Here is an 11,267-nt window from a genome sequence, read left to right as displayed (position 1 = left end):
GTATTATTGTAACCAACAAGACAAATTAAATAATATCTCTTGATCTACTAATGATATCAGGATGATTTAAGTTTCAAAATGTAGCTTTTAAAGCCGAGAATCAGAAAATATGATTTGGTCATTTTGACCAAATTTGACTTAATCCTCATTTCGATGTGATGGGTCAACAAGCTGAGATTTAGAATTGGTCCAAGTGTAATGTGAAACTGTTTTAATTTACATTGGTTTTGGTTATAAAAAATAATTTGTCTATGATCTTTAGGGTCACCAGCATTGATGAAGGTTTAATATTGGCTATGTTTTCACTTTTTTTTTTTCCTCGCAATCCGACAAGAAGAGGAAAAGTTTAGTCACTCAGTGGAGGTGTCTGGGAGGCTTCAGAAGAACAAAACATTGGCTCTTTATACAGTTGGTAGGATGGGTATTAAAAGCTCATTGTGGATCGAACTCTGTTAAATCCATCCAATTTTAATTACAGAAGATTGTTGTTACTCAATGCAGCATTCAGTTCCCTGATCAAATGACTTTCAGTTTGTGTCATTTCCCAAAGCTACACTGAGATTAGCTGCAGCCTCTCACCTGGTTAATCCAACAGGTCTRATCAGTGTCTGTTTCAAAAGGAGAGGGGGGCCTTCCACTAATTACGTTACATTACCAATCCACTTGTGTCTCTCCCCATCAACGCTCTCCCAGCTGAAAACACAGAGATGTGGCATGAAATAGAAAATGTAAGTTGTTTACTGTCATTGGACAGGTTTCATTTTGTTTGTGCAGGAGCAGAACCCTCTACAGATGAACAAAGGGGATCTGCAGTGAGCCTGACATTCCCATTTAGCTGTAGCTGCCCTCCAGTGGGTTGCCCATCCATTTCAATTGATTCCACCTTTTTTTCATTTTGTCCGTAGTGTGTGGTAGACTGGCTTGGTGCATGCAAGGCTCACCTCAGTGGGGAAAGCCGGGTTACAATTAAAGTGAACACACACAAGGACAAATCCAAAGTTTTTCCTCTTTTTGCTTTTTGTAAACACATCTCTATTTGAAAAAGAATTGATTGAAAACAGGGCTTTTTTGTCTGGGTTTGCTTGTGATTGTGTGTTTGTTCTGGTGACCCCTTTGTGTGGGTGGAAGCTCTTTTGTGATTTTTTTCCTTCCTGCTTCTCCTCTAATATAAAAAGGGCTGAGGCCAGTGATGTTGTTTAGCTGGAGAGGAGAAGTCACGGCGTGCTCCCTGAGGTGTGTAACGAGGCTGACTCATCCCGCCGTTAAAGGCACATGTTCAGGCGGTTTGTCGACAAACACATTTGGTCAATTTGAGCCCACAAGACTGAGGCTGCTGCTTGCTTGCAGAACCAAACTTTCTCAAGAGTTCTCCCCAAAAAGCAAGGCAAAATATGTATCACTTGCCACTGAAGGAGAGGTGATGGTTTTTGCCAGTGTGTTTGTTTGCCTATGGCTTTGATAAAATATATCCTGAACCTTTGAGCAGACTTTAAAGAAACTCCATTCAACACAGCTGCTACAACTAATCAAACCAAGCAAATACAAAAAATGGCTATACTTTTAACATTTTTTTTTACATTTGGCTGGTGTGGTAGTAGATCAAAGTCTACAAAACATAGTCAAAGTGGTATAAATCTGGTGCAATCTCACAATATTTCAGAAGATTGTTCATTTATAGGATTTGCCAAAACCGTTACAACTCTGTCCCTTCTCATCACAAGATGATCTTAGTTTCAAAGTCTGGCATAAAAGGTGGCAGCCAGGCTATATACATTTCTTCACGCTAGGCCTCTAATGTGCCAAATTAGTTTTTGTCTGCAATAAAAGCCAGAAATGTCTTTATCTAGAGCAAGTTGGAGGTTCAGGCTTTGGCAGCTTATCTGAGACTATAAGAGAGGGGGATATGGGGGGATAAAGATGCAGAGGATGAAGAAAAGTGGTCTGATGAAGGTCATGAACTTAAAGAGAGTAGGTGATCTGTGGAGAATGAAGGGAAGGATTAGAGGAGAGAGTCTGAACAAGGCATTTGGAGAGGGGCAGAATGAAGCAGGAGGAAGGGTGACAGAAAGGGGGGAAATACCAAAGCTTTCTTCAAAGGTCAGGGGCACTTTGTTCCTGATGACCACCCTTTCCCTTTTTGTCTTCTCTTCAGTGTAAGGCTAAATATAAAGCAGGGCAATCTATTAATTTATCAAAGAAGAAAAAACAGCCCCAAAACGCACAGTCAAAGTTTGATTTATTGTGTGAATGCTTATAAGGCATGTACACCATTGAGATCCATTTTTCTTACGTGAATTTTTCGGCATAAAACTCATTTCACAATTTTTGTGCTATTTTAACATCTACATCAAAACATTCACCTCCTTCAGGACATTTTGGCTATGAGTTTTGGTATTTCAGCAACTTTTTTCTTTTTGAGATATTTAGCTTTTTTTGGCCATGTTTATATTATTGGAAATAGAGCTGTCTTCAACATCCTTAAAACTTTTCACATTTTCATAAACCTTTTTACCTTTTGGTTCTTTGGCTTCTATTTTGCTTATTAAGCTATCATTTTTATCTTTTCTGCTATTCTCCTAATTTAAGCTTTTTTCTGTGTTTTTAGCTACTTTTTAGTTAATTTGAGCTTTTCTAGCAAATATCCAATTTTTGTGATAATTTTGGCTTCTTACTTCTTAATTCAGCAAATGTGATCTTTCTGTTTCTTTGTGCAAATTTCAGCTATTTCAGCTGTTTTTTAAAAAAAATCCATTTTAAGGCTATTTTCAGCTATTCAGAACAAATCTTTCAGAATTAAGCATTCACGGCACGCTGCATTTTCTCAATAAAGCTGAGACAAGAAGCTGTAGTTGATAAATAAGCCCAGATTACAACTCTTAAATTAAAATTAGTTTRCAACAAACTCAGGAGTTCGGTTTGTTGTGTTTTCAACAGCAGTGAAGGTTGGTCAAACAAAGTCAGCTCTGTCACAGAGCACCTTCGATTTATTGCTTCAGGCAGCACCTCCCTCCTGCAGCCTGTCCTGTCTTTTCTGAACTGCAGACTAAGGACAAAACACAATTTCGACTTCCTTCTACAAGTTTCGCCTTTTTACTTTCGTCATGGTGTGTCTGCTTTCCATTTCACCCAGTCTGCCCTAACTAATCTTGAAGTCAGCTTTTAGAGTGATAATATCTGTTAACAAGACACCATCCCACCAAAGATGSCGCGTCGCCAGAGCAGATTGACAGATCGATAGTTCAAACTGAAAATCGATGGAACCCATCTCTTCATTAAGTAGTAGCTGACACTTGTGGCTGTTAGAGTGGAGCCTGCCTGACCTTTTCCCCTTGAATGGGTGGATAAGTGGAACTAGGAGATGTTCTACAACCTAAATGAGAACCAGTCAGAATCTTTAGCCCAAACTGTGACAGTCATGAAGGGATGGGTACATACTTCTGGTGAATTGTTTATTTTAAGGAAGCTATTTGAGTTATTTTTATTTTAAATTTTATATTTGGCCTTATTCTTGAGATTGAGAATAATTCTAGCGAAAAGAGAAACAAATTTGACATGATATAGATATAAGAGGAGATAAAAATGTGACAAAATCAAACTAATAAAAAATGCTTACAATACCTGCTTGTTTTTTCTCTTCTGTATGTTATGTAAAATTAATTGGGATGTAAAGACTTTTAAAGTACCATCTGCATGAACTGAAAGGAAAGGTTTTAGATTTAAGGTAGCTATTTACAAGAGGTGCAGTGTTAATTGTTTAAAACCTATCCACAAAACCTACTTAAAAGATCCAAGTATTGCTTTAAGTTACTGACTATTTTGCAAATTCTTTGACAAAAAATAATACATCCTTGGGAAAGTTTGGTTGCCATTACTCTTTTTGATAAGAGACTTGTTTATCTTAATGTTTCTGTGTCAACAGTCTTCCGTGAATGTGTGCAGTTGTTGAGTTAAAGTGGAGAAAACACATTTAAACTCAAGATAATGACAATGAAATATATAATTTAGAGAATGGAACATGATTTTTCTATCGCCTATATATTAGTGTCTAACTATTCTCTCATTTGTTTGCTTCGTATTTCATTAAAAGAAAAGAAGAGGTCTATGGGATGAAACCCCAATTCCTCTCTTGATCTGTCCCATGATTTTCTCACCTCCATTTTCTACCTACTTTTCAGAAAAATAATTCATCCCTCAACTGGATTGTATTGAGGCATAAACAAATTAGTGAAAATAATTCTTATTCCCTCATAATCTCATTATTAATTCTGTGCACAATAAATTGAATTAGTTTCCCTATAATTGAGTAAGTTTGGTGTGAAATGTGTCTTCTCGAACTGTACAAACTTTGAAACTTGTTTAATTACTGAATGCAGGAAAATTTACACAATCTACCGAGTGGAGCAGAGAACACATTTCACTGGCGTTAACACATTTCACAAATTAAATGCAGACATTTGTGGATGAATTTCTGCAGAGTTACAAAAAAAGCATTCAGGTAAAAGTGTTGATTGCGTAAAGAAATTGTTTTTTTTTAATGAAGGTTGGTCATCTTGGCCAAGATGACCAATCTTCACTTGGACATCCACAGAGCTGCTAATCAGCTAATGGTCTCCTGCTGTACAGTTTGTGTCTCAGTGCTTTTGGACACGGTGTACTAAACAACGACCAGTTTTCACATCTTTAATCCCAACATGTCAAAGACTGGAACTCCTGCCTGCACATGTCTGCACTCTGTCAGCAGAGACGGAAACGGCAAGTGTGAGTTAGCAATTAATTAAAAATGTGGCGAGTCGTTTCAGCTTTGTCGTTTCTMCCTCAGAGGTGTTACTTTGCTGTTGTTATTCTCCTTCTCTTCCTGATCTTCTTTTCTCTATCCTCTTTCTTCTGTGTGCCCTTTTAGTTATTCAATCCAGTCTGATCAACCAATTTTAGAGCAGTTCATCTCTTCCTCAGGTCACACAATTATGTTTTTGCCACCACTTGACTTTGTTTAAATCGTTTTCTCACCTCCTTCTTGCAACCCCCTCTTAAATCTCTGAGCTCTTGATGTGACCCATATCTGGCAACAGCGAGCAGGTCAAAGAGTCAGCGCTTCAAAGCATGAGTGATCGCTCTGTTGCTGCTAACTGATGTTGATAATCCAAATTATAGCCTCCTATATGTCATGAGGTTTTAATGTGTGTGTCTGTAGGTCACACAGCAACTACCACACTCCACACAAGTTGCTCCCATGAAACATTCATGATTCAGCCGGAGCGGAACAAGCTGTGTCATAATGACTGAACAAGTCGCTGCTGCAAAGTATTAGCTCACTACGCTCAACTCTCAACTCGGTTCTRGCCTCTTAGGTTCTGACTTTGCTTTGTGATTAAACAAACCGCTTTAGATGCTGTCGGTAAAAGCAGCTCAGCAGCAGAGTGAAGAAAACAGCGGAGCAAACTGCTTCTGCAATCCAGGGGAAATAATTAGGTGAGATTTGATCAGAAGGAAGGACTTTTTTTTTTTTGCTTTCACAAGACAAGCAAATCTCAAGAGCAGCTGCAGTGTTGGCACACAAAAACGCTTCACTTTGCATTGCAGATTTGTTTCGAACCCAGAACAGCTTACGTTGTTGATAGCGCCTCACTTCTAATCTTTATCAGGGGAAAGCAATCAGATCTTAAGGCGAATTAGTCGTTTTAGGGATTAAGAGACAGTAAGAGTCATTGCACTAACACACAAAAAGAACGGGAGTTGAATAAATCTGCTTTTAGCTTTGTATCTGATGGCCCAGAAGGCTTTCAACGTCTGAAGCCACATGTCTGATCAGGCATCAGGAGATTTCCTTGTTCGTTTGACCTCRAGATTTTCTGTCTGTCTTTGTGTGTCTCACACAGCTTTGCCTCCCTGCGTGAGACCAGGTCAGTGCTCATAGATCACGCAGTGAGGCAGAGGCAGTAAACGTGTCTGACAGTGACTGTGATGGACTAATCACTCAGTTCTAAAGACACTGCTGTTATTGGATCAGGTCAACGAACAAAAAGCCACGTAACACACATGTCCTGGAGGTCAAACCGGAAATATTACTCACAGAACTTTTCATGCATCTGCACACATCAACACTGCGTAAGAGAGTGTTCGGTGTAATAATGCTCTGCACATTTAATTGTTGCTTTTCTTATATATTAGAGGGGGATTTAAAAAAAATGGGTGAAAAACTCCAGACAGGCGCAAGCAGAGACAAATACATACAAAGTGTAGATGCATGCGTGACAGACAGCCACAAGGTCAGAATGACAAATCAACAGTGTGTGTATAAGACACTCAGGAGCAGCAGAGCAACAAGACACAGTGTTGAAAACAAGTGCAAGACAAATCAAAATGCAAAGCGTAACTCTTGCAAAGCAATGATGCAAGATCCAACACATGCGTGCAGACTGACTGGAAATGAGCCATGCATCTCCTACCCGGCAGGCCAAGACAGAGCAGAACACTGTAGTAGATGACAGTCAGTGGTCCGAGGGGGCATCCCCGAGCAACCTCGGAGGGATCCTGCCTCGGGCTCCAGGTGCTCCCATTAGGTGGAAAAACTGGGAAGATATGGCTGGGCTCCATGGGCTGTCTTCCTTGTCCTCTTCCTCAGCTGAGCTCAGTGTCAAGAAGTCTGGCCAGGCGAATCAAACCATAGCCGGTTTGGAAGAGAGGGGGGTCTGTCCTTGGGTGCCAATCAACATGAGCATGTGTGCACACTCAAAGACAAGCAAAGCCTGAGTGTGTGAGGGACGGAGGGGAAAATAGGAAGAGATGGAGGAGGGAGAGACGACACACAAGGAGAGGCGAGAAACGATGTGTGCGAGCAGGTGATGGAGAGGACGGCGGCGAGAAGATGGGAGAGAGGGCGGCATGAGGAGGTGAGTGTGAAGGTAGGAGAGGTGAGGGGAGGATGCTGCATGAGTGTGCGGGCTGGCGGGGGAGAGCGAGTTGAGAGGAGTGCGGGAGGAGGGGGAGGAGGAAAGGGGAGGAGAGAGGGAGGAAAAGAGGAGGGACGGAGCGGAGGCTGCAGGTGGGAGGATGAGGAGGTGTTTGAGGAGCGAGACACAAATAGGGAGATAATCAAACTGAATTGAGGAGACAGATGTGATGGATGAGTAAAGATAAAAGGAGGGTGAAGTTGACTGTGGAAAAGGACATGGTGCATGTTTGTTTTCTGTCAGTGTCTCTCTTGTCATGAGTCTCTTCGCAACTTGACTGATTGCACATTCAGTTACCTGACAAGTGCTTTTGATCGCACGATAGTCTGTTTAAACACATGCACACATGTATCTTTGCATGAACATGACTGTATGTGTGTGCAAACACATGTGTGACAGGCAGATGCAGGTTAGGAAATGGTTGCTTGGTCTATTTTGCCATGCAGTGTGAAGAGGCTGAATATCCAAGTCAGACATGATAATAAAGCCGGGGTGGGGGGTAAGGGGTGGGGGGGTGTCATCATTTTGATGCCACGTTAAAGACTTAGATATTTTAGTCAAGATAGTCTGCAAAGTGACATCAGGCAGATTCTATAAACACCTATAGCTTTAAATAATGTTATTTATCAGGAATCTTTCAGGAAATACACACGCACGCACGCACGCACGCACGTACGCGCGCACACACACACAAATCAAAGGGTGGGGGGACATTAGGATTGTTTCCTCATTTGCTTAGCAGGGCTCCAAGTGTTTTCTTAAAATCAGGATAGTTTACTGACTTAATCAAGCAAACATTGTTACATTAATTACATTTTAAWCTGACAAATGAGAAAGATGTTTTCCTTTCACGATGTGACTAAAGTATTCACAGAGAATATTGGAAACTAACCAAAGAAATAAAGCTGCATTAAATTAAACATAATCTAATTAAAAGCAGGCAGTTCACATTTTATGATTTTTTCCTTTTATGAGAAAACTATTTTAGATGAGTGTTTGATGCTTTATTATCGTTATGCACAGAGACTGACTGAATATTTTATAACTGCATCAATAAGGTTAATGTGTTTTTTTGTGTCAAAGTCARGACTGTGTTGGTCAAAAACAGGTGTGCTCTATGTCCTTACTGTCACAGTAAAATGCCACAATTACAGCAATCTGTGTTGCTGGTTGCAGTCTGTCTTTTAGGTAAATAATTTGGATTTGGGTCAAACCGCCTCAGTCTCAATTGTTATTCTATTGCTGTAGATGGTTGCAGAAAAATAAATTACTCTTCTTTTTCTTTCTCTGTCTCTTTTTTAGGTTTTTAGGTCAGCCTCATCCATTATAACGTGCAGGCTTGTGAGAAACATTTTTTTGTTGCTCCTTATAATGATGTATTTGCAAAGAATCTTCTGAACTGGTCAGTAGGAATGAAAACTTTAATGAGCAATGTTGATTTTAGGAAAAATGTCCTGTTAGTTGTAAATTTGTGAGGGAGAAATGGTACTTCCATATTCATTTCCCTAAAAAACTAATTTTAGGGAAGCTGCATGCAACCTAGAATGCATTTATTCAGAAGAAAATAGAAGAGTAAAATCAATAAAAAAAAAGAAATACAGCCTCTTATAAGCTGTTTAGTCTACACTTAACAGGTTTACTGGACAGAAAACCTTATTTTACGACTGTCCTTAATAAAATGCTTGGGAGGACATTTCCCAATATAAATCTGGTCAGACATTTTCCTACTATTCAGACGGCTTGTTCAGACTAATAAAAATGAGCTAAAAGTCATCTGTTAACTTACTGTTGCCAAGGAGAACAGAAGGTGTTCCACACTTCAGAATGATATAATAAGCAGCAAAAACACTAATTATCACCTGATGCTGAAAAGAGAAGTACACACAATGATACATTTGTCTGTATGTGTGTGTGTGTGTGACAGAGAGAGAGAGTTCATTTGTCTGTTATGTCAGCAAATTATGAAACTCTGGAAGGATTTTAATGAAACTTTCTGATTGTCATTCATTGAACATCGACACCCGAATAACTTTTGGAGTCATACTGATTTAAAATGGCTGTCACAACTTTATGTCTGGTCAACACAAAAATGGCTATAACTCTGTTTTCCAAATATTGAGCTAAAGACTTGTGAGGTAGCTGAGAGTCAGTCCCAACACGTACTCTGAGTGCTCACCGATCAAGCCAAATCTGGTGTGAAATAGTGCAGAGTTTTTCAAAGTGGGGACCACCAGGGGGTGCTAGGGGGCCCCAGAAAGCTGGAGGGAATACGAGGGACATCCATCCATCCATCCATTTTCTTCTGCCTATCCGGGGTCGGGTCGCGGGGGCAGCAGCTTCAGAAGGGAGGCCCAGACCTCCCTCTCCCCAGCCACTTCTTCCAGCTCCTCCGGGGGAACTCCAAGGCGTTCCCAGGCCAGCCGAGAGACATAGTCCCTCCAGCGTGTCCTGGGTCTTCCTCGGGGCCTCCTCCCGGTGGGACGTGCCRGGAATACCTCACCAGGGAGGCGTCCAGGAGGCATCCTTACCAGATGCCCGAGCCACCTCAACTGGCTCCTCTCGACGTGGAGGAGCAGCGGCTCTACTCTGAGTCCCTCCCGGATGACCGAGCTTCTCACCCTATCTCTAAGGGAGAGCCCAGCCACCCTGCGGAGGAAACCCATTTCGGCCGCTTGTATCCGGGACCTCGTTCTTTCGGTCATGACCCAAAGCTCATGACCATAGATGAGGGTAGGAACGTAGATCGACCGGTAAATCGAGAGCTTCGCTTTCTGACTCAGCTCTCTCTTCACCACGACGGACCGGTACAGCGCCCGCTTTACAGCAGACSCTGRGCCAATCCGCCTGTCGATCTCCCGCTCCGTTCTTCCCCCATTCGTGAACAAGATCCCCAGATACTTAAACTCCTCCACTTGAGACAGGGCGACCCCCCTGACCCGGAGAAGGCACTCTGCCCTTTTCCGGCTCAAGACCATGGCCTCGGATTTGGAGGCACTGAGCCTCATCCCGGCCGCTTCGCACTCGGCCGCGAACCGCTCCAGCGAGAGCTGCAGATCTCGTTCCGATGAAGCCAACAGGACCACATCATCCGCAAAAAGCAGAGATGCGATCCTAAGGCCACCAAAACGGATTCCCTCAACACCTCGGCTGCACCTAGAAATTCTGTCCATGAAAGTAATGAACAGAATCGGTGACACGAGGGACAAAAAAGCAAAAATTAAAAAAAATTATTAAAGGCACAGTGTGTAGGATTTTGTCAATTCTTTTAGCCYAAATTGAGATAATCACTAATGACAATAATAAAAAACATGTCTAATCATTGCAGACAAAGACTTTGTTTATTATTTTTACCTTATAAAAAGCTGTTTATATCTCCATGGTCGCGGGTCGCCACTACAGGCAGCCGCCATCTTGCACCGCCATCTTGTCTACGAAGGCTCATGAAGAACAAACTGCGGTGGCGGCGTCAAAAACGGTTTTAGTTGTAATACTATAAATGTAATATTTGTTGTCTGTCATTAGCTACGTTTACATGGACAAAAGTAATCGGATTAAACAGTCATACAGAATAAAAATGCGTCATGTAAACAACCCGTTCCGATTATTCAGATCCGATTGAGCTCGATCCAAATGAATTTTTAATCCAAATGAAAAYGGTGGGTTATGCCGATTGATAATCGGAATGAGGTTCATGTAAACACTTAATCGTATCATCTTATTCTGATTGTAGAAAACTGACCTGTGTGCGCATGTCTGCTGARTTTCATTCACCCGGTGGGACAGCAGCGCTCCAGCTGCGCTGCACCGTGAAGAACTTTTCCTCCTCGCTCTCTTAACAGATGAAAAAGGAGGCAAACAGCAGACGTTGCTTCGCAAAAAATTAAAATTAAAAGCATGTATTGCTTCATCTGCAGGCTGCAGCTCAACCGAGGCGTAACGACGTCTCTACCGTTATTAAAAGCTGACACGGGTCCGTCCTGAGCGCACAGAGGAGCTTTGTTTACGTTTGTAACACGGAAGTAGAGCTGAACGTTTACAACACTGCGCATGTCCGGACTTTTATTCTGAATAAAACTCCGGTGCATGTAAACACTTTTCATGATAGGATTGTGTCCATGTAAACAGTACATTCGGATTATTTAATCTGAATACATTTCAATCTGATTWAAAAAATTTGTGCATGTAAACATAGCTGGGATAATCTTACTTATTAAAGCTCATAATCTTACCACTTGAAAAATCACTAGCCCTGAAGCTGCTGGTAGACATCGCGGTTGGAATTATCAAAGGTTTTTGACACCTGAGGGACACCGTAGC

General features: G+C 41.5%; 1 protein-coding gene across 1 annotated transcript in view; it reads right to left on the bottom strand.

Annotated features, from left to right (window-relative positions):
- The window catches only part of gpr139 (G protein-coupled receptor 139), a 12,731-nt gene extending 5,729 nt beyond the window's left edge, over positions 1-7,002 (bottom strand). Inside the window, exon 1 of the mRNA XM_014010113.1 lies at positions 6,447-7,002. Coding sequence (XP_013865567.1) covers positions 6,447-6,594 — 148 coding nt within the window. The 5' untranslated portion in view covers positions 6,595-7,002. The remainder of the gene's footprint in view (positions 1-6,446) is intronic.
- Positions 7,003-11,267: the final 4,265 nt, after the last annotated feature.

The sequence above is a fragment of the Austrofundulus limnaeus genome, unplaced genomic scaffold (genome assembly GCF_001266775.1).
Source record: "Austrofundulus limnaeus strain Quisiro unplaced genomic scaffold, Austrofundulus_limnaeus-1.0 Scaffold65, whole genome shotgun sequence".
Taxonomy (NCBI): Eukaryota; Metazoa; Chordata; class Actinopteri; order Cyprinodontiformes; family Rivulidae; genus Austrofundulus; species Austrofundulus limnaeus.
This window is presented reverse-complemented; position numbering and strand designations above follow the sequence as displayed.